This window comes from Hakea prostrata, chromosome 5 (genome assembly GCF_041222555.1).
Source record: "Hakea prostrata isolate BN-2017 chromosome 5, UWA_Hpros_2, whole genome shotgun sequence".
NCBI classification, from domain to species: domain Eukaryota; kingdom Viridiplantae; phylum Streptophyta; class Magnoliopsida; order Proteales; family Proteaceae; genus Hakea; species Hakea prostrata.
This window is the reverse complement of record NC_142604.1, coordinates 28265053-28292145: the sequence shown is the minus strand read 5'-3', so window position 1 is coordinate 28292145 and position 27093 is coordinate 28265053. Positions and strand designations below refer to the sequence as shown.

At 36.2% G+C, this 27093-nt stretch overlaps 1 protein-coding gene across 3 annotated transcripts in view; it reads right to left on the bottom strand.

The window, feature by feature from the left end:
- The window catches only part of LOC149015786 (vacuolar protein sorting-associated protein, putative (DUF1162)), a 159289-nt gene extending 132427 nt beyond the window's left edge, over positions 1–26862 (bottom strand). Inside the window, exons 1-8 of one of the 3 annotated variants that reach the window (XM_089155556.1) lie at positions 26561–26651; positions 20276–20379; positions 20063–20140; positions 15487–15599; positions 15251–15344; positions 13499–13542; positions 13157–13225; positions 3498–3559 (exon numbers count right to left, since the gene is read on the bottom strand). In XM_089155556.1, coding sequence (XP_089011682.1) covers positions 3498–3559; positions 13157–13225; positions 13499–13542; positions 15251–15344; positions 15487–15599; positions 20063–20140; positions 20276–20291 — 476 coding nt within the window. In that variant the 5' untranslated portion in view covers positions 20292–20379; positions 26561–26651. The other 2 variants (XM_089155557.1, XM_089155555.1) reach the window with 2 other exon arrangements.
- Between the last annotated feature and the right edge of the window lie 231 nt (positions 26863–27093).

Below are 27093 nucleotides of genomic sequence, written 5' to 3'. Positions count from 1 at the left end.
CAAGAACCTCGGGGCTGACCCCCTCCTTCAAGGCAGAGGTTTTTTAAATCTAGGCGTTACAAAAAAGGGGAGATGATGGGAAAAGCGAAAGGTGGTTGGAAAGGCATAGGTCTGATTAGGATCTGAATAAAGAGAGATAATAGTTAAGAAACTATTAAAGCATGAAATAAGCAGGGAAGATGAAGGGGGTTTTTAATCAAAAAAAGTGGTTGGTTTTTCACTTCTGTATTTTACAAGCACCATAAGCACTCATGGCCACTAACAAGAAGAGCAAAGGGAAGCAGTGGAGTCATAGATGGAAAAGGGAGCAGACAAACAAAACCCAAAAAGGATATATGCTCAGAAGCCCAAGGGAACACACCAAGAACCCACCAAACAAACTTCTCCAACAAGAACCTCTGGAAAGAGATGACCCCCTCCTTCAAGGCAGAGGTTTTTTAAATCTAGGCGTTACCAAAAAAGGGAGAGATGATGGGAAAAGCGAAAGGTGGTTGGAAAGGCATAGGTCTGATTAGGATCTGAATAAAGAGAAGATAATAGTTAAGAAACTAATTAAAGCATGAAATAAGCAGGGAATATAGAATGAAGCTTTCTAACTCTGAAATGAAAAAGTAAAAGCTCCAAACATTTAGGCCATCTTTGGAACATATAATGCACGATAAAATGCAAACAGATAATAACTTTAGCAGACAGAATATATTCTTCACAAAAAGAGAGGGTAATATATCACTGTTTAGTCAATGTAGGGTTTTTTTTTTTTTTTTTTTGGTTGTCGCTTCTGAGAAAGTATATATTACAATCGAAAGAGGGTTAAGAGTCACAAGTAGATGGTAGTGAGGGAGTTCATCTCTTCAAGAAGTACTTGAAAAATGACCCTCATTCAAAAGACTGAAAATACTCGAAAAATAAGCCTCATTCAACAGAGATGCTCTCGTTGTGTAAGTACCAGAGTTCATATTGTTTCCAGCTATGGATTCAGAACCCAAACATTCAAGGCCCAGTCCTTACTGGCTAATTAAGTCATAATGTAGGCAAGCCTGGGCCTGAATGCTAGCTCTAATATCCAGTCCATGCCAGATGACAGGCCTCACGCTCACGCAAGGCCTAAATCACAGGTGACAAACCAAAGCTAAGAGCCTGTCCTAGGCTGTCATATCATGCTAACTGTTCATTATAACACTAATTCTTAATCAAAGTTGTTCAATCATTCAATCACAATTCTTTCTTCTCATTCAGAACAGTGTATGTGGTACAGACCAAAGAAACAATGGACTCGATAGCCTAATTCAATGGGAAGATTCATTTAGTTGGGATCACTATTGCCACCAGAAGCCAATATAAAGAACAATATGTTGTTTAGGACAACACCTGCTTTATTTCTACTTCCTCGGATGTGTTACTTGCATCGTAGTGCAACGAATCTGTCAACCCGTACTTCATTCACATTACTTTGTGAGAGAATTTGATTCACCTATTCACTTCTTGGAGTTTGCAAATGAAACATCTCTCCTATATATCCTTGATCTAGAATGATTCAGCAAGTGCAATCCCACTTGGCCTTGAATATCGAAGTACTTCCACATAAACTAAACTACAACAAGGCATGATGTTTCAATGAGGGCAATCCAGCCAATAACCAGCCTCTCATTAAGAGGATGAGATCTCAATACATTACCCAATTCTGCAATATATAATCAAACCAGACATTCAACATGCATTCATTGTTGGAGACAAAGCCCTAAATGGACTCGCAATAAAAAGCACAAACTTACTTGAACAGGATCTGCTCCATAGGCTCATACTTATTAATCCTTGAGTTCTAAGGATTATTATAACACACAGTTCCAAGTATTGGTCTGACTCCTGTTTTACCTTAGCTCAAAACCAAACTATTTTACAAAATGGCAAATCTTGGGCGAAACCTGGTATGTTTTGCTCGATAGTTCCAAGGCCCAAATGGCCAACAATTGTCCCAAAAATTTCTACGAAACCACATTCCAGGCCATCTTAACATGATAAAAACCAAAAACCACATTCAAAATGGTAGTTAAGTCTTGGACCCTAATTTTGGTTGTATAAACTCTCTATTATGGCCTATTAAAAAAAAACAGAGTACTGGAATACAAAATTTAATTTTTTTTATTTTAGTTGGTAAAAGTAATTTAATTAAAATTGAACTTCTTAATGTTACCTTAGAAATGAATAGACATAAATCATAAACCATTTCATAATTATCCAATGCCGTACATGATTCATTATAAAGAGCCAAAGGTAAGGTAAGCAAGAAGCAATTCACCACAGTGCCCATCATAGAGTTACTAGTGCCGCATCAAGTTCCAGGCAGGAGCATAACCACTAAAATGCTGTCATTAACACGAGAAATTTATCCTTCAATCATAACACAAATGCTGGAAATTCATTGTGTGGCAAAAGAAACGCTCAAAGTCTTCCATAATAGCTCAATGAAAGAAATCCCCAGCATACTGGAGGTTCTCTAATCTAGGGTATATATCTTCAACAGTGAAGAGAACATTTAAGAGCCACTGCAGCTACACAGTACACCATGGTTTGTAACATATAAAAAATTAAGGGCAAATCAACCACCAAGTATTTTACCCCTTGTCCGAAAAAATTTATTCTAATAATTAGAAGAAGGGATATACCATTGGTTTCAACAAAAATCTTCCAACAATAAAGTAAATCATTACTTTCAATGAATTCCATAAGTGCCCAAAAACTTTCAACATACTAAATGCGAGGAAGATTTAGCCAAAAACACAAACCAGAGTTTCCCAAGGCTCTCCATCCAAACCAACAAAATGAGTGATATGGGCCATAATTTGACCCATTTCGCTCAAAATATCACTTTCATCATAAAGGGCAGGCAAAGTTTCAGTCAATATTTTGTCGTAACTTTAGGCATTATTTTACATTTTGTTTCAATATGTTAAAACTGAATTTCTTGCAAAATTTTACCAAGATTAAATGATATTTGGAACTATGGTATAACCTCATAAACCTCTATATGAACTCATTTCCTCCCTAATTCCCATTCATTCTTTCTCGAACATATACTCCACGAAACTCCAATAAATATATACCTTTTCAATATCATTTACCTTGTACCAACAGGCATGGATCCTGAAGCAAGGGAAGTCAAATATCTAAGAGAAGGTGTCCAACAAACCTCAACAATTATCTTTCCTATCTGTATTACTATTTGTGACCATTATGCTTAGTAAAATCTGTCATTTCATCACAAAAACAGCAAAAAAGAGGAATTCAGAATGCTACATCAGGAAATTGAGAAATATTTGGCTCCTTAAAAGCAAGGCTTGCGTATCCCAATACTTGGATTTAACTGGCCGAAAAATAAATATATAATAAAAAAGACCTTCAAGTTGGCATCACACAAACATTTAACAAGAGAAAATATCTCAGAACTCCATTTGATTTGCCTGTATTTTCAATGGGGAAAAAGTAAACAAGAAAAATACCCAGCAATGTTCTGCTTCATTATCGTCAGACTGGAAAGCCTCAACCCAAATACAAAACATTCCTGGCAAGTATTCACCAAAGTCATCAACATACATTGTTCCAATGCAGAATAGAATGGAAAGAGCAGTCACAAATTTAAAAATCAAACAAAAAAAGAAAATATTATAGCAATTGTAACAAAAAATAAAACAAGAAAATAGTTAATGACTCTTGGGCAGTCTTTGTTATGATTTTCCTCTTTATGTTTTACTTTTACCTAAATATACAGTTCTGTGTGTGTTCGGTTTCATATATGAAACCTATTTTTATTTATAAATGGACTGAAAAATTACAAAAACTGAAAACAGGTAGAGAGTTGTTTCTATTTTTCAATGAAAATCAACTTCAGTTGTTCTTGTGTGGTTTTTAAAGCTCATGCTCCTAATGTATACAAGGTTAAAACAGTAATCATCATCTTTTATAGTTTTCGCCCTAAACCCTATATGGAATGAAGAGCTAGGATTCACCATTGGAGGCCCATCTAATGCATTTAGGGATAGACTTGAGCTACGATAATCACCGTATTGGATCAAGCTGGAGAAAATTATCAATTTGAACCCCAGCAAGCTCATACAGAAAGGTGAGGAGGCATTGGTTTCCTTTCCCTTGGAGAAGTCATTGGTCTGATTGAACCGATCTTATACTGCATTAGAGAGCTGATACAATAACCAAAGCCTAGCTGTATGACAGTCCACCGTGAGACCCAAACCAAGGGCTTGTCCTAAACTAACTATCTGGTCTGGGAAGGGTTGGCAGTTTAGTTATTTAGGAGGGAATATCTTATTCGGTTTAGTTTGTGGGTGGATCACATAGAGCTTCTTAAGTAGTATCCTACAACAACAAAACTTGACTCAACTAAATGGGGATTCTTGTCTTCCAGTCAACTCTGTTTGTGGCCATACTAGATTCAAGGCCTAAGCTATACATATCCTTTCTCACCACTTCTCTTAAAGTTATCTTAGGTCTACCCCTTTTCTTCTAATTCTTACAATCTAGATTAAATCACTTCTCCACACAGGGGCATCTACAAACCTCCATTGAACATGGTCATACCACCTCAAACGACTTTCTTGTAGCGTATCCTTCATCAGAACTACTCCCAGACCATCTCTAATATGATCTTTCTTATCATATCCTTCCTCGTTTTGCCATTCATCCACCTTAGCATCTTCATTTCTGCTACACGAGTTTATCTATATAATGCTTCTTAATATCCCAACACTTCACACATACATCATAGCTGGTCGTACGATGGTCCTATAAAATTTTCTTTTGAGCTATAAAGGTATACGTCGATCACATAAGACCCGGGACGCATCTTTCCACTTCATCCGCCCTATTTTAATTCTTTGGGAACCATCATCCTCTGTATCACTTTTTTTATTTATGATTGAACCAAGGTACCTAAAATAATCGCTTTGCAGATTCTCTTTTCCATCAAGTTTCACCACCTCATCATCAGTCCTGTCACGATCAAAGTTACACACTAGACATTTTGTCTTTGTTGTACTTAGTTTAAACCTTTTGATGCTCTCCAAGATTCTAACTTGGTATTAATCCCTACTTATGTCTCATCTTTCATAACAAAATTATCAGCAAAAAACATACACCACGGAACCTCATCTTGAACGTCTTTGGTTACATCCATTACAAGTGAAAATAAATATAGACTTAAAGCTAATCCTTAAAGTAGCCCAACTCTAATTGGGAATTCATCACCTTCTCTCCCCACCATTCTTACACTTGTCATTGAACCATCATATGTATCTTTAATTATGTCGACATATTTACTTGCAACACTTTTTTTCTCTAGTACTTGTCAAATTAACGCTCTAGGGATTGTATCATAAGTTTTTCTAGGTCAATAGAGATCATTTGAAGATCTTTTATAGACTCTCTATGCCTTTCCATAAGTCTTCTAATAAGGTAAATAGCTCCCATTGTAGATCTTCTGGCATAAGTCCAAATTGTTCTCCATAATAGTGGTTACTTGTCTCAAACAAGATTCTGTCACATAGTCCTATAATTTCATAGTATGACTCATCATTTTTATTCCTCTACAGTTATTACAACTTTGAATGTCTCCTTTATTTTTGTAAATTGGTACCATGATGTTTCTCCTCCATTCATCTAGCATTTTCTTTATGCTCATAATCTTATTAAACAACTTGGTCAACCAAGCTAGCCCATAGGTTCCTAAGCTCTTCCATACTTCTATTATGAATTGGGATTTCATTGGGACCTTGTGCCTTACGTACCTTCATCTTCTTTAGAGCTTCTTTTACTTCAAACATCAAAATTCTCCGTATACATGTTCAAAAATTGGTACCGTAGCAAATGGTGTAATCATTTGAATCACAGATACCTGAAGCATGTTCATTTAGAAAACTAGAGAAATAGATTTTCCATCTCTTATTTGATGTATTCATAATGTACCCTAAAACTTTAGCATCTTCACTTTTAAGTTTTAATATTGTTAGATCTAGATCTCTACTCTTCTTATCTCTTATGTTAGCTATCTCACAAATAGTTTTTTGCCCTTCGTTTGTAACTAACTTACTATATAAATCTTCATTCTCCCTTGCTTTCCCCCACAATGTTCTTAGCTTCATTTCTATCTAATTTATACCTTTGAAGATCCTCTACATCCTTAAATCTTTACCATGTCTTAACATTAGCTTTATTATTCTTAATGGTTGTTTTAAGTTTAACCTTACCATCCCACCACCAAGTCTCTCTATAAGAATGGCTCCATTCCTTTTGATTCATCTATGACATCTTTAGTTACCTTCCTAATACACGTAGCCATCTCATTCCATATTGCATTAGTGTCCCCTCTCAAATTCTCACTTTCCCTATTTGACTATTTCATTAGTGAAAGATTTCAAGCAATCTACTTTTAAGTTCCACCACTTTAACCTAGAATAGTTGACCTTGCACCATTTATGAGTGAGTGGAGTAAGGCACACATCCAAAACCATTTGTCTATGTTATGCAATTAAGCTTGTTAAGCACTATCGTATTTTAAGTTATTTCCATCCTAGATAGGTTTTTGCTTTTATGCAAGGCTTATAACCTATTCATTCTTGTAACAGTCGAAGGAACTTAGTTTTGAGATTTGATTATTAAAGTCTCAGTATTAAAAGCTATGTGCATGACTTTGTGGATGTCATTTTCCCCTTCCCCTTCTCCTCGTTCTCCATCTATGGAACCCACCATAGCAAGCACACTCTCGGTCTGCGCTAGTCAGGCCAAGTTCAAGCCCTCAAGGAGTTCCAATATGTTGTATCATGCTCTCAAGCCATATGATGTAAACCCAATTTTAGGGCTAAGATTTATTGGAGAGATTCCCTAAAATTTGGGATCTGCCAGAATCTTCCAGCAACTAATCTCCAAAAGTAAATGACTCAATGGGATGATTTAAGGTACCAAGGATACTCCTAAAATTATAATAGGAAGCTTTGGGTAAGATTTGGTTCAACAAGACCAAGTGGGTTGTCAAATTTGGTTAACAGAGAAATGTAGGATGGGTTAGGGTTTTAACAAAGTAGTATGGGATGAGTAGGCGAAACCTAAGTTCAACAAAAGATACCTAGGGAAGTCTGCAGTTTAGGTTTAGAGAGATTTAGGGATGATTTTGGGATGCCTATGGGTTTGAACTTTATGCGAGGGAAAGATCATAAGCAATCTTGAATCTCTTTCTTATTTTTTTTCTTTTCTTTTCTTCTTTCTTTCTATTCTTTTCTTTTTTCTTTCTTTCTTTTCTTTCTTTTCCTTTTCTTTCTTTCTTGTTTCAGATCTGCTGCAAGTCAGAACCAGGAGGAGAGGGTTGCGATGAGGAAAAGAGAAGGGAAGAAGGGGCAGCAGGGTAGGGGAGAGGTGGGAGAGGGGCTAGGAAGGATCGCAGGGGGGAGGGGGAGGATTTTAAGGGCTGTCGGGGGCTGGGAGATGCTGCCAAGGGTGTGACAGCAAGGGGAAGCAATTTAGGGTTTGCGCAGGCCAGGAAGGGGGCGGGGGTAGGTGTGATGGGTCTAGGATCTTGTGGGAGTGGGTGGGCGTCTACTGTACTTACTTGGAGGCTGCTGTAGCTTCTTGAAGGTGAAAGAGACTAGAAGAGGAGTGGTAGAGCTTGAACAAGGAACTGATTTTTGAAGAAGACTCAATTCTTGACTCAACCATGACCACCTCAATAAAGCCATGATCCTTAATTCTTTTTCAAATATTCAAACTAAAAGAAAACCATGAAGGACTAGGCCTATTTATAGCCTACTAAAGACTCCAACCTAAGTGGGAGTCCTTTATAGTTTAGGAGCTCCCTTACAGTTAATCTCAGCAATCCAAATAAAGACTTAAACATCTAATGGGATCTCCTTGAAATACATTCCTCCTAAGACTCTCTGACTCTAACAATAAGAAAAGGAACTCTTCTTGAAATAAAGACTTGTAAGAGTCCATCTTTAAAGAAGACTCCTAAAGACTCAAGAACTCACCTTTAAATCAAACGAGACTTCCAACTGATCAAGACTCTTTGAAACTAAGAAATAAGATTTCTCAAAATTAATTCCAGCATGTATTTAAGGCTGGAATGGACCAAACTACCCCTGTAGGATGGCTCGGCCAGCCCTAGGTGTGCCTCCTTAGAGGGGCCTTGGGGTCCACTCCAGGGTTTCGGCCAGTGGGTGATCCCTTGTTCACATCACCATGTCTCCGCTATTCAGTTTGATTTGGTCTTTGGGTTTCAAACGTAAAGGAGTTCAGCCAAAAGTTTCAATTGAACAGGAGAGGGTAACAAAAGTATTGGTTCAACCAGTTATTTCCTTATCAAACAAATCATCTTAGCCATGATAACAGATGAATGCCTGAATTTCCTTTTTCAGCCATGGACAATCCTCTCCAACAAATCCTCCAAAAAAGCCCCAAGCTTTAATGGTAACATTGAACCCACATAAATGAAATTGCCCAAAGCAGTAACCAGAAGAAAAATGTTTTAAAGCTTGAACTTCAATGAAATCCGAAAACATGGACTGTATCTAGGAATCAGACAAACAGTTAAGCTTGATGTTGACAAAATTCAGGCTGTAAATAGGTTCCAGAAACTAGGAATCAACACTTCAATTAGTGGCAGTTTAAAAAACAAGTTATATTATGTATACATACAACCCAAGATCTGTGAATGTAAACAGAAGGAAAAAAGAGAATAGAAAGATAACTGAAAATCCAATTGATGAAAATAGATCATCATTTAGCTTGAAACGCTCCTCCCAGTTCCCTTTGTTTACTTTTAACTCTTCAACCTTCGTCCTTCACCGCACTTCATAAAGGCCACAACTAAACTAGGTAAATCCACCTTCTATTAAAGTTTTCAATTGTTTCTGATGATTGAAAAACTGGATTTGTCCAATGAACTGAGATTCACTTTGGTCTTCATCTACCCCATCTCTCTTGAGCTTAAACAAGACCTTGTAGCCCCTTCAACTTGAGCAATCCAATGTTCTTAGGTGCTTCTCATTGGGACACTTGACCTTCCCATCTCTGTTGACACTTCCCCAGTTTTTGGGCAAGTTGTCACTCTTGGACCTTCCCATTCACATTTGCCAGTGAGTGAATGGGCAAGAAGAATCCTACGGGAAGTACTGATGCAGAATTGAAGACATATATAAAAAACACAATGGGTTAGGCCATCAAAAGCCTACAGATATGACCTAAATCAACCAATGGTTTTCGTGGGCTAGGACTTTTTTAGTGGGTTCAAGTCAGCCCACATGTTATGACCTTCATGGGCTAGATCTAAGCCCAAGTCTAGTCCTTTAGATTTTCATTAAAGTCAATAAAAAGGGCTATAATTTGAAAATGAGGAACTCTTGTCAAAAGGGGTTTTCCTTTGTCAAGGGTTAGGTAGTGGTTGAGTCATTAATAGGTAGGTGTTAGCTAGTGGTTGGATTTTGCATTTAATGTTTATGTCTCTTTAGAAAGGCTGTATAAAGGAATTTATGTAAGATGGTGGAAGACACACTGATCACTTGAAATCAAAATTGCTTTCTTAGCTATTCTTCTCTTTGGAGAAACCTTCTGTTTGATCAAGGTAGGTTGGTATCCAACCCAATCGATGATAGAGGCTCCAATACTTGCCTACCAGATTTGACCATAAATTTGAGGACAACTGATGCTTGACATGTTGGTCTAGGAGGTGTATTAATACAAGGTGGACACCTTATAGCTTTCTATAGCAAGAAACTCAATGATGCCAAGCGAAGCTATTTGACATATGATTAGGAGTTTTATGTTGTCGTCCAAGTTTTATGCCATTGGAGACACTATCTCATCAGCAAAGAGTTCATTCTATACACTGATCATGAGGCACTCAAGCATCTCCATTCACAGAAGTCGATTAGCAACAGGCACGCCAAATGGGTTGCTTATCTCCAGGAGTTTGTGTTCACAATAAAGCACAAGACCGGAAAGGAGACTACAGTGGCTGATGCATTGAGCCAAAAAGTACTTACTCAGTTACTCTTAATACATTCTCAACATATGCAGTTAGCGTTGATCAAATACATGATGAGTATGCATCTTACGACATTTTCAGCGTGCCATATAAGGAGTTACAGCAAGGCGGGCAGCATCATAAATACTCACTTCATGATGGGTATCTATTCATGGGAACTCAGTTATGCATTCCAAATTCTTCCCTACAACATCACATCATACGAGAGTTGTATGGCGGAGGTTTAGGAGGTCATTTCGGCAGGGATAAGACCATCATACTAGTTACTGATCGGTATTATTGGCCTCATATTGCAAAAGATGTTGACCATGTAACTAAGAGATGCCAATTCTATCAGATAGCCAAGGGAACCAAGCAAAATTCAGGTATATACTCACCATTACCAATTCCTAGATTGATATTAGTATGGATTTCGTACTTGGGTTACCCACAACAAAAGAGCGATACAACTCCATCATAGTTGTAGTTGACTAATTCTTAAAGATGGCTCACTTTATACCATGTCACAAGACCTTTGATGCATCACACATTGCAAAGATGTTCTTCAACAAGGTTGTACGACCACATGAGCTCCCAAAGTAGCATTGTATCAAATCGTGACGTCAAGTTCATAAGCTACTTTTGGAAGACATTGTAGATGAAAACTAACACAAAGTTACAATTTTCAAACGCATTCCATCTAAGAAAACTTACAAGAGACAGAGGTGGTGAATCGAAGGTTGGGAAATTTATTGAGGTGCTTGGTTCATGATTATGAAAAGACATGGCTGTCCATACTTGATATAGCAGAGTTTTCTTACAACAACTCGGTTAATCATACGATAGGTCATACTCCATTTGAGATTCTACTTGGAGTTCAACCCCAAGGGCCTATAGACCTCACATTCCGCTACTGCAAGAAGCACGTATAAGTATTGAAGCTGACGAGCTTCTACGCTATATTACAGAGCTTTCAGCAATGATGTCTACAAGGCTGTAGCTGATCATCATCGACGTCATGGTGAGAGATTTTGCGAGATATCTTGCTATTTAGAGAGAGAGAGATGAGATGAGAGTTGAGTTGGGAGAGTTGGGAGATCTTGCCACGAGATCTCGCCAACTCCGGTCCAACCACCTGCTTTTGGGGGTTTTAAAACCCCCTATCTCGCTCGAGAGAGGCATATCTTACCTCTCTATCGCTGCAACTCTCAAAACTTGCCAGAAACTTGATTTTTTGGCGGAATTTTTTGGAGATTCAACTTCTAAACATCCTTAACACATCCACAACATCAAATTATCATCATTCAAGCCTATTTCAACTAGATCTTCAACAAAGGTAAGATTTTCCCCCGAATTTGAATTTTTTTTCAAATAGAATGTTCTACAATGGATGTATGAATCTAGTATAAATATATGTTGATCTACTAGCTTTGATCTACACTTACATGGAAAGAAATTTAATTTTCTGCTATCAATTTATTTTTTGAATTTTAGTATTTAAAAATATATTGTCTAAAAATTTAAAATTTAAAATATTAAATAAAAAAAATAAAAAAAAAAAAAAAAAAAAAAACTTATGATATGAATGTGATTATCACGTATGTTAAACTACATTGAGAGGGCTACAACCCCATGTATTTATATTTTGATTATCATGCTTTTTCTATTTAGTTTTATTTTTTATTTAAATAATTAAATAAAATAATTATGAAAAATAATATTTTATCAAAAAAATCCCAAGTTTCAATCGAAACTGTCGAAACCTCTCGATACCTGGTTCAACCTAGCTGGACCAGCTGGTTCATGAGAAAACAATTCCCAAATTTTGTGGGAAACATGTAAAATTTCATGGAAACCTGGGAAATTTCGTGGAAACCCAAGACTTTTTCCTGCAAGTTTTGTAGCTTTTCCAATTTTTCAATTTTTTTTGTTTCTTTCATGTTTCCCCAAATACCACGACAAATAACCCCTCCATCAAGACTTCCCCATCCAAACTGCGTGTTCCCTCAAACTAGTTATCTTAGGCATTTTGATGACCAGACTTATAAAGTTGTAGTTGTCGATTACCTTGATAACCATAGGCATAAAATGTCATAGGATATGTATGTTCGTTGGTTGAAGGAGAGGATGTTACAGGCATACTAAACTCACAAGATTGATCCACCGAGGCACTCCTCTTGGCACTGAGTTATACTTTCCTTTTATTGTCAGTTTACTTTATATTTGATGTTTTGAAGTTAAAAATTATATATTGAATGTTATGTACTTAAGTCGTTAAGTTTATAGTGTACTTCTCGGACAACTCTACATTGATGTTATGTACATTGAATGGCATATCTACATTGACTTTTTTAGCAAAATGCATGTGCCAATGTGTTCTTTATACTCTAATTAACTTAAATGCAGAGTCCCACCCGAAAATAGTCCCTAAAACCTGTCGAAACTTGCACAAAAAGTCCTAAATTTCCTCGAAATTTCTCAATTTCCCACCCAGGTTTCCCATTTTCACCTTGTCAAAACTTGAGTTTCCCTCGAATTTTTTTCTATGGCAATAAGAACAAAATCTTATCAGTGTGGGGACTAGGGGTTTGGAGGGGAAAAGTATAAAAGGTATTTCAAATCTTTTATTTTGATTTATGATATAATAAGGGTAAAGTTGTCTTTTAACCTTTAAAAACCAGTTCACTAATACCATCAGCTTTCCTAGGTCCAAATATAATAAGCAAAACATCAGGGGTGCATGTAAAAGGGGCAAAAACCATGAGGGTACATGTAATTCGCTCTAAAGAAAATTAATAATGAATTTCAGAAGTCTCTCATAAGAATTCAGAAGTAACAATGAATTTCAGAAGTCTCTCACTTAGAATTCCTTCAGACTTAAGCCAAAATGGAAAAGTAAATGATTAGTGCAGATTCTGCTGAAAGGATAAAACTGAAATAAGTTTTATATCCATTAACTTATCAGCCTACTAGTATTAACATATCATATTCAATTGTACAGCAGCCACTATAACCAATTACATTATAGCCTGAACAGTTAAAAACAAATCAAACTTTATAGGAAAATGAACATGCAGGAGAAACAACTGAAGTGTGAATGCAAACAGCAACATCAAAAAAGATCTATCGAAGTACCATGTCTGTTTGCTCATCAATATACATAACATGAACATTGTTGATGGACACCTGAATGCCGTCAAGAATCTGAAGATGCACAGAACAGGAACATGAATGGCAGTGTAGCATGACATTAAGGATTTAAATACTAAAATACCCAAGGAAAAGTCTTCATATCTATAAGTTAATCAGAAACAAAGAAACACACATATATAGATATGTAGAAACTCTCATTTTTTTCCTTTGCTTTTGGTGATCGGTGCGGTTGGGGGATTAAAATATTGTCATTATTTTTGCTCCAAACAGAAGAATAAGGATTAAATAATATTGAAAGCACAGAGAGTTAGATGGCAACATCACCTTTGCAGTCATGTATGAAATAAATGACTGCCCAGCTTTATTATCTGCAGGAAAAGAAAAAATCAGGGTCAGTTTCAACCAAAAAGTATCCAACATGGTAAGGTTACCAAAGGGGGTGGAGGTTTGCCTGTGCACTTAGGCAACAAAGAGCACAAAAACCTAGGCAATCAAGGCACCCAAGTGTTACCTTAATTCTCCTGTTTCCTAAAAATAATTTTGTTTGCTAAAGTAAAAAAAAAAATTATACCATTCTAAGAAGATATTATCTTATTTATAAGTAAATAAAATTGCTTACAACAAGAGAAATGCTCTTGTTCTCTAAGAAATTTGACTTGCCCAATGACTTTATTTTCATGAGACTTTTTGTATTACACAGAGCATGACGAAAGCTTTCCAACAAACAAACCCAATACTGCTTAAGCCTGATATATTTAAGGACTTTCAAATTAAATCGCATTTGATGTATATGAATCCTATTAAAAATTGTTCAAAATGGAGAAACTTCTGGACATTACAAAATATTACTTTAACACCCTCAACAATTAGATTTACGAAATTTTAGATTTGGAAAGAAGGGGGAGAACTAGCACTCGGAATTTGAAAATTGCCTTTACAGCTAAAATATAAATTTTTGTTCTAAAATATGTAGTTGAAACATTTATTGGAATTAGAACTTTTAAATATTTATATTAGACTCTGATACGCCCCTGATTACACAAGTGTATCAACGAAAGAAGAAACAGAGAAGAACAGCAGAGACATTGGCTGGAACAGGGCAGAACATAGGTGAAACAGGGGAGATGTGGTAGCTACACCAGCAGCAGGTGTAGAGAAAGGCCAAGTGGCAACCTAGGAGTGGGCAAATACCACCATCTTTATTATGCACTAAAAGGCAGAACTGTAAACCAGATGGCAGCAGGACAGTGGATAAGAGAATCAAGTTTGTTAGAGTACCAGGGGATGGGAGAATAATATAAGGGGAAGAGCCGAATAGTAAGGGGGGAAGGAAGAGGAGAAAGGCAAGTTGATCTTGCGGGGAGAGGGAGCCTCTCAGGAGAAGGGTATAACCTTCTGGTGTTAGTTGCAGCTTTACTTTATTTCTGTTTTATCATTCCAAGAAATAGTTAGCAGATGAATAGAGTCTGTTGTAGTGATTCAAGTTGGATTGTCATCTTAATATATATGCAATGATATTCAACTTCTTCATCTGTTCATATTCTTTGTTTATCAATCTGAGTAATCTTTGCTGCTGTTGAGGAGTTTGGTAGGGAGATAAGTTAGGCTAGTGAGAAGGGGTCCTAACAGACTCATTGGTAGTGTTTGCTTATGTCAAATAGTACCCTACATAAATAGAGAGAGAATCACAAAGTCAACTAACTTAATTGATGCTTACTGTAAATCAATGCCAAACCTAATCCGAAACCAATATAAACATAATAAAAGAATATTTGCTAATTGAACCAATGCTTCGTGCTAGGGCACCAGTCACCTAGACCCAAGGGGGGAAAAGACAGGACATGGGAGAGCCTATGTGACGCCTTGACAACTAGCATACAGTAATTAAATTTTTCTGCCAAGCAATGCACTTTGTTCCTTTGAAAGTTTTTGCCTCAGAAACTAACCTGACGCCACTTTTTAATTTGTAACAGGGAGAATCAATCATCATGCACATCGCACCAAACTATGATAACATGATATTAGAATAGCTTCAAATGATGCTCAAAAGCTAAAATTAAGCTGTTAAAAACTCACCACACACACGTCCTGAAAGTTTTGCCAACTCTGCAGCAGCGAGTTTGACCTTTTTCCCGGCATATTCTCTTTTAAAAACCGAATCCAAAGCCCACTACAAAGAGAAGAACAGAGAACTTGTTAATTAGATTTCCATAGCCTTCCAATTTTAAATATATTTTTCAGTTTGTGATAACTATTAACAATCTGAAAAGTTTCATGATACAGAGAGGTAAGGCTTCTGAATCTAAAATTACCTCACTATCATCACGCCTGCAGGCGCGTATAAAAACATCCTCTAGAACAATTACAATGGGATCCCAACCAAGCTTTTTCCACGGGATTTTGATGCTTAATCTCCCAACACGACCTACAAAAGTATCCTAATTTAAGGTAATGAAAATAAGAACAAGCATGCACCCAATGTATGTTGGAAGACCCGATGGAAATTGAATTATTTGCAATTTACACTGCAGAAAAAGAGTTCTAGCATTCGAGGATATTGGATGTACTGTGGACCTTGTACTAGTATTTAATTAGTCGTACACAGTAAAATGTGCTGGAATCATGGCTATTAAAGCATTGCCTTGCATCCAGGCAATCTTTGAGGGCTGGGCAGTTCACCGCATTATTGCAAGGTGCCTTGAATTGTTTATATGGTGTTGAATCCCATAGTGGCCCTTATTTATGACTAGTATTTTTTAATACTTACAATATTATCCAAAAATAAGCAATATCCCCTCCAATAAATCCAACAAAAATAGTTAAAAAATAATACTCCAAAAGAAGGGAAAGAAAAGTCAACCCCCAAATTTAAGAACCAACACTAGGTTTTCGTTGGTGAGTGGAACTTTTAACTTTTTCACAAAGGAGTTCTTTTCAGGTCTGAAATCTCTATAAATACTAGAGCAAATTACGTATACACCCACACAATTTGCAAACTATTACATTTGCACCATGTAATTAATTCTATTACGTCTACATTTCAAATATTTCAAATGCATCCCTACTGTTAAAATAATATGGTTAAGAGATGACAGTATCCACTGTAATTTGAAAATTCCAAACTGCCTGATGTGAACCAGATCCAAGGCCACCCAAGAGGGCCCAGGCAGTTTAACAAAACCCTGCACCCCACCAGCAACCCAAGGAGTTTCAGCCAGTTAGGGGTATTTTGGTTATTTTGGGTCCCCTACTCAAACCCAGTCTGACCTAGTTTGATCTAGAGTCTTGTTAGGAGTTTAGATCTACTTTTGTGTTTTTGGATGAGTCCTTGGTTGTTATGTTATGAAAGAGTCCTAGTCTAGTTACGACTTAGGAGTCCCAATTAAAGAAGGATTCCTTTAGTTGGATCCAGCATGTTAGTAGGATCCCAAATCTACTTCTATTTTTGAAATTGAGTCATTATTTTTCAAGTTATTCTAGAGTCCCAGTTAGGTTGGAATTCCCTAGTAAGCGATTCCCCTAGTTACAGTCTACTTACTGCAGTGATTATCTACTTTATTTTATAATTTGAATCCTTCTAGAGAAAATGTGACAGAAACCTTGTATAAGTACGAGTCTTTAGTCAAAAGTAGAAGTCATGGTTGGTTTATTTCTACTCCCTTGTTAGAAGTTTCACCTCCGATTCCCCAAAAAAGTGAACTTTTAACTCTCCTTCTCCCTTGATATTTTTAAATGTTCAAATTACCCTTTGTTTTTACCTCTTTAATCAGCCTTGACTTTTTCAACTGTTTTCCGTTACTATTTTTTCCCCTTTTCCTCCCTATTTGTAGAAATATATACATGGATGTATTTTTTTAATTTTATATATTTATTTTTTCCTCCTTTATAGAAATTTTTCATTTTATTTCTATCTCTGCTTTTTATAGGAATCCATTAAATGTGATTAGATGTATTCTCTTTCTTCCTCCATCTTTTATCAAAATCCATTAAACATGATTAAATTTATTTATTTTTTATTTATTTTTAATTTCTCCTCTTTTATCAGAATCCATCAAAGAAAAAATGAAAATATAAATTAAAAAAAAATCTATAAAAAAAGGGGGGAAATGAAAAAAATATAAAAAAATATAAAAAAAAAAAAAATAAAAAAAGGAAACACATCCAATCCCATCTAATGGATTCTTATGAAAGGAGAAAAGGAAGAAAAAATTCATTAAAAAAAGAAAGAAATTGCTTCAATTCACTAAAGAGGCCAAAATAGAGGGTAATTTGGCCATTTTAAAACATAAGGGGAGAAATGAGCTAAGAGTTCACTTTTATGGGGGAATCAAAGGTGAAACTTTTGAGAGGGGAGTAATGATAAATAGAAAGTACAAGGAAGTGATAGAAATTTTCCCAAACAAAGATCATTCAACGCAATATAGAGAATATTTTCACACATGGTTTACCCAAACTAACTCCTTCAGACGATCAAATTTAAGCACCTGAGTTTGTTGAAAATTGGGTTTGGGCTCTATCAAATACAGAAATCTAACGGAAAAAAATTATTTGACCAATCAAATTCTTAGGAATGAACATATTCGTATGCTACATTGCTATCACAATATGACAAGTATAATTATTTTTTTCCAAAGAATATCTTGCATTAGTATGAGTCTTTGGTTTTTATTAGCATATGAGTAAAATTATGTAGTTTTTTTAAATACTAAATGTGCCAAATAAGATGGATATGTTTAAAAACAAACAAAACAAAACCAAAAACATTGTTCACCATGGTGATGCCTTGCAGACACCTTATTGAGAAGGCAATTAAAAAGCTATAGGAATAAAACAAGCATGCTCACTACATAAGGTAATGTAGAAGCATTTTCAACCCAATAAGGTCCTTTTTTCCAATGAATCCAGCAAAAGGAAAAAAATCAAGTGCTCAAATGTGGGGTCACTTATTTTCATCCCCTTCATTCAAGGTTATTAAAGCATGAATATCCAGGTTTGATAATGCTCAACAGAGTATTAGAGGAGGGTTATGAAAGTGCATCATACAAATATAGATGCATACCAGTCCCTTAAAGGCTATCAAAAGTACTACTTAAACAGGGAAGAGATGATCTTAGTTTATCTTTTTCCACTTACGATATCAGACCTGATGATGTAACACAGACGCAGGGCTGAAATAGGGCCTAGAGTTGATTCCCCAAACCCTACTGCCCCTAGTGCCACCAGGGCTATTTTGGTAATTTTGTATATTTTTGTAAACTCCAAATTATGGCTTAGTTGGGCATAGTATCCTTGTGGGACACTAGATCTACTTTTATTTTAAATATGAGACCCTATTTATCAAGTTACTAAAGAGTCCTAATTAGTGTATGATTCCTATGTTGTGAAGCAATCCTCTAGAGTTGTTCTACCTCTTGCAAGGAATCCATATATACTCTTAGAATTCAAATAGGATTCCTCTAGAGTGAGTAATGAAGGTTCCCTGTGTGAGATAAAGTCCTGGTCAATTAGGAAGTCTAGTTTGAATTGAATTGCAAGTTAGAGTCCAAGTTTAATTTCCTTCAATAGGCTACAAATAAGCCTACTAGCATTGTAATTAGCAATTTGATTTGATTAATAAAATTTGATTGAGTGTTGATACCATGCAAGAGAAGTCCTGGATACCCTAGAGGGGGGACCTGAGGCAGCTTCAAGAAGATTAAAATTCTGCAAAATTTCTGATTTCCAGCTTTGCTATTGCACTCCCCAAGTACAAACCTCCACCCCTACCCCAGCCCCATTCCCTACTCTCCTCTCTCACCCACAAGCTTCTCCTACCCCTTTAACCCTAGTTTTCTGCATCCCAGCCCCTTCCCCTACATCATGGGTAACCCTGGCCCCTTCAAAACCCTGCGGCAGCCTTAGGAACCCTCCCCCAATCTTAAACCTTACCCCTACCTTCCCCCGAACCCTAGTTTACAATCCCAGCCCTTCTCTCTTACCTTTCTTCTTCTTTTCTCCTTCATAAACCTGTCGCAACGTCTGGAAATTCCTGAATTCCAAACCCTAAAGTGCAGTAACCTATTATTACCATTAGAACCCTATCCCCTGGAGCTAAACCCTTCCCCTTCTGGAATTAGGACCTAAGTCCTTTGTCTTCAATCCCGAATTCCAGCCCCCCCCCCTTACATCTAAAACCCTAGAATCCCCAAACCCTAACTTGAAAATTCATCTGTAATCAGTAAAACAACAAGGTTTCAAGCTTGAAATACAAAACCCTAGACCCATAAGCCTGGTCGAATCTAACCTAACCCTTGCCTAACCCTAGCACCTTTAAAATCAATCAAAAACCTCCACAATAGGATATTACAGCGCTAGAAGACTGCTGATTCTCAAGAAGAGGATCCTGGAGTGAGTGTAGATCTAGGGCATTACATCAACTAACAAACCCTAGATGTTGGTTCACATCACCTGATCTTTATTGGCCAATATGATACTTCTAACCATGTTGAATATAGCATAACTAGATTAGGGGTCTTTATCTTTGAAGAAGGTTTGCTTCCTAGCTGCTTTAAGAATTCGTCATAGATTTAAAATCCAAAATTGTTTTTTAGGATGGTTTATCTATATACAGGGCTATAACAGCTTTATTAAGAGCATTAACCTAATAAAAATTGAACCTTAGGGTGTTGGTATTGGTATGGAGTAATAATCATGGGCGATTTCTCCTTGGGCCATTATTAGAATGCATAATTGAAGAAATGTCACCTTTTTTTTCCTGTTTCAGTTACTTTGTGTTAGTGAAAATAGATCATTTTATTGTCATCCTGGCCGTTGCAAATCTTATTGGAAATTCCACAGAGACTCAGAACTTTTAATCCAATCTACATTGGGAGCATAGTATCATATTACCTTGCTTTAATGCAAAAGGCAACTGGAGGTAATCAAAAGCTTCAAGAATTAATTCAACATTCTCCAATAAAACTTCTTCTGCACAACAACAAGAATTTCTCTTAGAACTTCAAAATATCAATCTGGTCCTCTCTTAAAGAAAAGAATAGATACATATAAGTAATGATTGATAAGACCAAGTAAAAATGAATAATACAGTTTTCAATGCATCACCTTGACGTCTAAACATCCAGGTGTCTAGGTCGCCCAAGGCCCCTTGTTAGTATCACCATGTCAAGGCCTGTCCAACACCCTGGGTTGCCTAGACGCCATGACAACTACGGAGTACAACAGTTAAATTCTTCCACTTATTATAATGTGTTAGCAAATATTAACAAAGATGACTACAACATGATTAAGCATCATATTTTGGGTCTGGAGATGAATAAAAGGAGTGCTTTGTTTTATATTTCCAAACCAAAGATTCCATTTAGTGGAAAATAATATTTTAGAACAGAGTTAAATCAATACAAAACCACTGCAACCAATGAATAATAATGTGTGGGAAAGGTAGAGTTGCAGTAAGCCCAGTTGACATCAAGAGTCTTGGGTTTGGATTCAAGCCTCCTCGTTCACACCTTTAGAATAGAACAAATAGGACCTATTATTTAAATAAAAATAAAAATAAAATCCTACAAGCACTCACTATTAACAAAATCTTCCAAAGCAACTTCCAACAAGATGGATGCCTTCTCATTTGCTCACAAAACACAAGGTGACAACTAGATGTTCACTAGCAATTAGGCACTTCAAGTTGCTAGAGATGTAAGGCAGTCTCTTAAACCTCCCCAACTAAAAAACAGGGATAACAACTCCTATAATGACAAACAAACTTATAACATAGTATACAGAGACTGTAACTAATTGATTTCAGGCAACAAATGCAAGAAATTACAAGTATATACAAATTACAAGCAACAAGTTCTTAAATAATTTTGATTGTCACAAGTTCCATCTTGTTGGGATCAAAAAGCTGAGAAATTGAAAAAGACGGAAATTTTCAACTTATAAGAAAAACAGTTGTGTAATTAAAAACAAGCATACTAAAATGGTTCCATTCATTTCAACATGGATCAGTAAAGGAGAGGGCAGTAAGAGAAAATTTCTAATTATAGATATTCTAATTCTTTAAAGTGGTGATGTAGCCTCAACTGAGATGTAGCCTCAACTGAATGAGCACGAGTTCTTCCAAGATCTTTAAAGAGATTAAGAGAACCGATGAGCACATTTATGTGTGAAATCTTAGGGCATAAAACGTGCATTTTAACATATTTAGAATGGAGCTACTTGGGGTATTTTACTATAATTTGCAATTAAAGGACAATTGGTAGAAACAAATGCTAAATGGAGAAATATGATGATTTTATGAGATAAAGTCATCTTCAGATTAAGAAGCCCAAGCTTTTGTGCACATCAAGGACCTAAAACAACAAAGAAGAAGAGTAAAAGGGTAGGAATCTAACCAAAAAGCAGAAATCTATCAGGAGATATTGGATATTGGGCTCATCATGTCCGTAATTTAAAATGGTGCAACTTTAATTCTTGGAGCAGTTCAATGCGTTAACAAGTTAGGGTTAGGGTTTTGTATTCTAGGGCAGCAAAGGAATTAAAGTTAGACTAGGGTTTGGGTTGGTTAGATTGAGCTGAAATTGGAAAGAAGTTCACTAGGGTAAGGGAATGATTTCTCTAAAGTTTGGGACAGATCAAACAGTTAGATTGCCGTAAATCTGAACTTGAAATTTGGGTCTCCATAAAGTTCAAGAACTCCAGAAAAAAAAATAGAAAAGAGGGTTGTGTGGGAACTAGGCTTTTGGGGGATGGGAGAAGTCTGCAGGTGGAAGGGATAAGAGAGGAGAAGCTGGTTTAGGGATGGAGTTGAATTTACTTGATAAGGGAAAGGACTGTTGCGCCCCGAACTGCTTCCCAAAAATAGAAATTTCTCTCAAATAGAAACTTGTGCAACTTTGGCACCAAGGCTATTGCAATTCTCAACAGTCCCCCTCAAGATGGAGTATACACAAAGAAAACTCAAGCTTAGACAATAAGAGTAAACTTGAAAGGCAACACCAATCTTGAATTGTATAACAATAACAGACGCCGATAAACATTGAAAGAACTGTACCCAAGAGATAATCAACATCAACTTAAAAAAAGAAAATTAATTCTTCATGTCGAATGAACCATCCACGATGAAAGCAAACGGCAATATTGAAGACAAACAAAATCCATAAGTATAGCAGCATCAAAGGCACTATCCAAATAATACTAATTGTAGAGAGGAACCTCCACACTAACAGATAAAAACTGTAGCTCCAATGTCCACAAATAACCTTTTGCAAGAAGGCAAGTAATAGGCAAAAGTATGGGTAATAAAAGGCAATATTGGATATTTTGGAACAAGTAGTTTGGTAAAAGGCAATATGGATTGTTGTGGACTAGATAGGTAAAAGGTATAAAATACCATCTTCAAGTAGGTAGATAAAGGTAGTATAGATTACTAGGACCAAGTAGGTAAGATAGTATGGGTTACTAGGAACAAGGTAGGTAGATAAAGGTTACTACAGACCAAGTACGTAGGTAAAAGTAGTAAAGCTTAATATAGACCAGGTAGGTAGTTAAAAGGTAGTATAGCTTACTATGGACCAAGTAGGAAGATAAAAGGCAGTATAGGTTGTTGCAGACTAGATAGATAAAAGGTATAAAAATATCATCTTCAAGTAAGTAGATAAAAACCAACCAAGTAGATAAGTATTATGGTAGAAAACCATCTCAAGAGGATAAAGATCTTCACAAATAATACTCTTCAATAGACTTAAGTAGACATACACTAAGGCTCCAATCTCCCCTCACATGTAGCATTACACGTGGACAAATAATGACGACAAATTACCAATATCTCAAAGTCTAAATTGAGGAACCACTTGGGTAATTGAAGGAACCATGTTACTTGATGAATCCAACTACAAGAACTTCCAATCATTATAGTAGAAAATTTTGAACCACCAACATCAACTCAAATAGAGAGTCTAAGTACAAGAACTTCCAATCATTAAAGTAAAAAATTTTGAACCACCAACATCAACTCAAACAAGGTAGTAGCAAAAGTAGTAAACCACTTAGCAGTAAGGAAAACACCAACAATATCGGGGAACAACGATAACTAGTCGTATGTCCCAGAGATCCAAAATGTAACAAATTAACTCAGAGAAAATTATTGTAGAACTAGTGATCATTAAGGGCCTGTTTGGTTACATGAATCCAGACATTTGAAATCTTTGAATTCATGAATGCGAGATTTATACTTGTTTGGTTGTGAAAATCTCTAGATTCATGAAATCTAGATATTCATCTTTTTACGCTAAAAACGTGAATCTGTAGATTTATTGGTATGGGGTGAAATCCAGATATTTCATCCCTACTATAAAAACGCTAAACATTTGCTCATTCACAAATATCACTAATGAATCCATAGATTTCATTCCACATATTCGGTTAACCAAACAGTTAATTTTATAAATTATGACTCCATAGAGTTGAAATCTATAGATTTGAAATCTCTAGATATTTGAAATCTCCAAACTCATGTAATCAAACAGGCCCTAATATAATATTCCATCAACCAAAAGATATAACACCATCAAAGTCAATTTTTTTACATAGAGAACTAGGGAAAAAAACGGGGCTGCAGTTGATTCAAGTAAGTAGGACAGCATTACCATGTAAATAAAATTTTCCAAGTGATCACCCGAAACAATCAGTGGCAGCAATAGAGAAGCCAGACAATACCAACATAAATTTTTCAAAGCAGAAAAATTGAACAGAACTGGGGCAGTAGTAGTGTGACTAGTAGCAGAATTCATATGGCATCAACAGAATTTTCCAGAGCGAACAATTCAATAAAACAAAGGTAGCAATTGTATATCTTGCAGCAGCAATATAAGTAGTGCTAGTGTCACAGCAGAGTACGAAGATAGCAAAACAATGGCAATATCAGGATCACATCCTATCTACCAGAAGAATAATTTGGTAGATAGGTTATTAGCAATGTAGGGCAAAAAAGATAACAGCTTGTAGGAAACCATATAGAAGCAGTCTAGGCAGCAACAATAACACCAATGGGGGGGCATGGCATTGAGGTTACCAATTGAAGAGTAGTGGCAGTTGAAGAAATCACATAGAAAAAGAAGAAGAAAAAATTAATCCTGACAATGATGCAGTGGAATTAGAAAGTAAGGTTCAGAAATAAAAAGTAGTGTTTGTAGAGAAATCCAACCAATGAAATAAGTCAGGATTGGGATCAAGTCTCCCTTTAGATATGTAAATGCATCTCTCGAAAAAGCAGCAACAGCAATTGGTAAAGTGGTAGATAACTTGGTCTTCAAGAAAATTAGAGACTACTACCTAGAAAGAAATTGTAGGCAAGATATTCAGGTAAATGGAACAGCAGACATGTTCTTTGTGTAATCCGACTTCAAAATCTTCAAACATTCATGACTTGTTTAGAAGAAGGCCTAGTCCAAACTTGAACAACAAAGAACATAGAAACATAGCCGTAGAGGGAAAAAAGGTCCCTAGGCTGATTAAACTTACTCTGATGCCATGTTAGAATTTCAGCACCTGCAATCAGCCTAGGGACTGAAAGAAAATTTAGAAAGAAGAAGAAAAATGGAAGAAAACTGAAGAAGAAGAGAAGAAGGGAGAGAGCTTGCATGTGTATGTCTTGGCTCTCCCCTAGTACTTTATTTATAATATAAAATTAAGTATTAGATTAGGAAAGTTTCCTAAATTGAGTTACAGCATACAAGGAAAATGACATATTGCATAGAATCTCCCTATATTTACTAAAAAAGGAAATTATCCTAGGGAGATTACCAGTCAACCAAGTAATAAGAAAAGTAGAAGGTAATCAAAAAGAAAGTAACTAAAATAGAAAGTGACCAAAATGAAAACCCTTATTTTTCAAAATTTGTGCACCAAGACTACTTCTCCAAAATAGAAACTTGTGCACCAAGGCTGCTGCAATTCTCAACAATAACAGCATTGGGCCTCCCTCCTAGGGAACTCTCAACTCCACTCAAGTCTTCCTTCAAATCAATTCTTTATTCATTCAAATCTGTTTTGTTTACTTTACAAGGGGGTGGCTCTATTTATAGCCTCACGACTAAAGGAAATCATACATGGACTCAAATAAGAAACCTAATAGAACTTAACAAGGAAATTCTAGTTGAAGTGGAATTCCCTGTTCACACAACTAAAAGGAATTCTAATTAAAACTCCTAAAGAAAGAAACTTGCAAATTTAAACTTCCTATAACAGAAAGAATCCAATTGAGAATAGAATTCCAACTATGACTCATAAACATATACCAAGACTCTAGCCACTAACTCAATTTAAAAACAAAATGTAGATATGGACTCCTAAAGTAATGGAGAATCTAACTATACCACTCTTGCTTCAGGGAGGGGTGGTCAAATGACCACAATACCCCTCAACTGGTTGGGACAGCACTTGATGTCTCAAGCTTTGTAGGCTAATGTGGGCCAAATTATGGGCTGCCCTATAGTTGCCAATCCTGGTTACATCAATATAACCACAAATAAAGTCATTGGAGGACGGTGACCCGTGTTGCTGACCCAGTCTAAGGGAGTAAGGGGATGACCCAACGACATTGCTTTGACTTCGTCTTACTTACTTTCTTTTTCTACTTCCTTTTATTCTTTTTTTAAATTGTTTACTTACTCTTATTCCTATTACTATCTAGACCTCTCTTGGATCCATATAGTCGGCGCCATCTAGTTGGGATAAGATTATGGTTGTACACTAAAATCCTCAGAAAGGACATCTACTACCAGGGACCCCTTGACAAGTAACTGAGAAATAGAAAACCAAAACTTTCAATCAGAAAATATCAATCCCATCGAAATCTGAAAAAATGTGAAAACCGAAAACCATTCATTTCAACTTTCTTGAAGCAACAGCTCATGAAACAGCCATTTAACCCTGTCTAAATGAGTATTCATCATATATCATCCGCCCAAGATTTCCTATGTACCGCAACCGAGTTGTGTGCACAAACATAAAAGGAAGTAAATGAGTTGTGTACACACTACTAGGGGAGAATGATATCATTTACCGGCTAACTGAAGGTCCAAACCTTAGAGTAACCAACTATCAAGAACAAAATTCAGTACAACTCAGTTTTTCCAAGTCCTACGAACCATAAACTACGAAAATCACTATCTAGTCCACATTTTTCCCCCAAAGCAATCAAACAGTGAACTTACATATAACTGCTAATTGTCAATAAACCTAATTAGCTCGATACAATCATCTAAAATCAACTGAGAAACAATATAATTTACATCCCCAAACCAGAAACAAATACGAAACGAATGAATACGAATGAATTGACATGCGTAAAGTCGAAATAAAGGGTGATTACGTAAAGGTTCGACTTACCGCTCCACAAGCCAATCCTGAGCTGATCTTTCTGGATTTCTTTGACGTACCGGCCGAGATAACCGACCAGCAACTGACGAACCAAACCTTCAAACATCGGGACTAAACAGTGAGAAAATCCAAAAAATGCGTCTCACATCACATGAAGGTTTGAAGTAAAACTAGCCATAGCCGTGAACCAGAGCACGAAAGAGAGAGCCCCAAGGTCAGCGTGGTAAGCCACGCCTGATTTATTAATTGATTGTCCAGACTGCCAGGAGGCACCCCTAAAAACTCTCAAAGTACAGAAAGCTTGGTAACGGCATGTAAGTTTAGGCTGGGGAAATTTTTCTTATTCTCCCTATATTTATACTCTTCATTTTTATTTTTATTTTTTTGGTAGAAATTTATACTCTTCATTTGTTTTTACTGAGAATTCTACTTCAGATTCGCCCAAGAAAATAAATATTCTCCTTTTTCCCCTTGATATTTTAAAATGATCAGATAACCGTCCATTTTGTTTTCTTAATCCATTAAAACAATGTCAGTTTTTT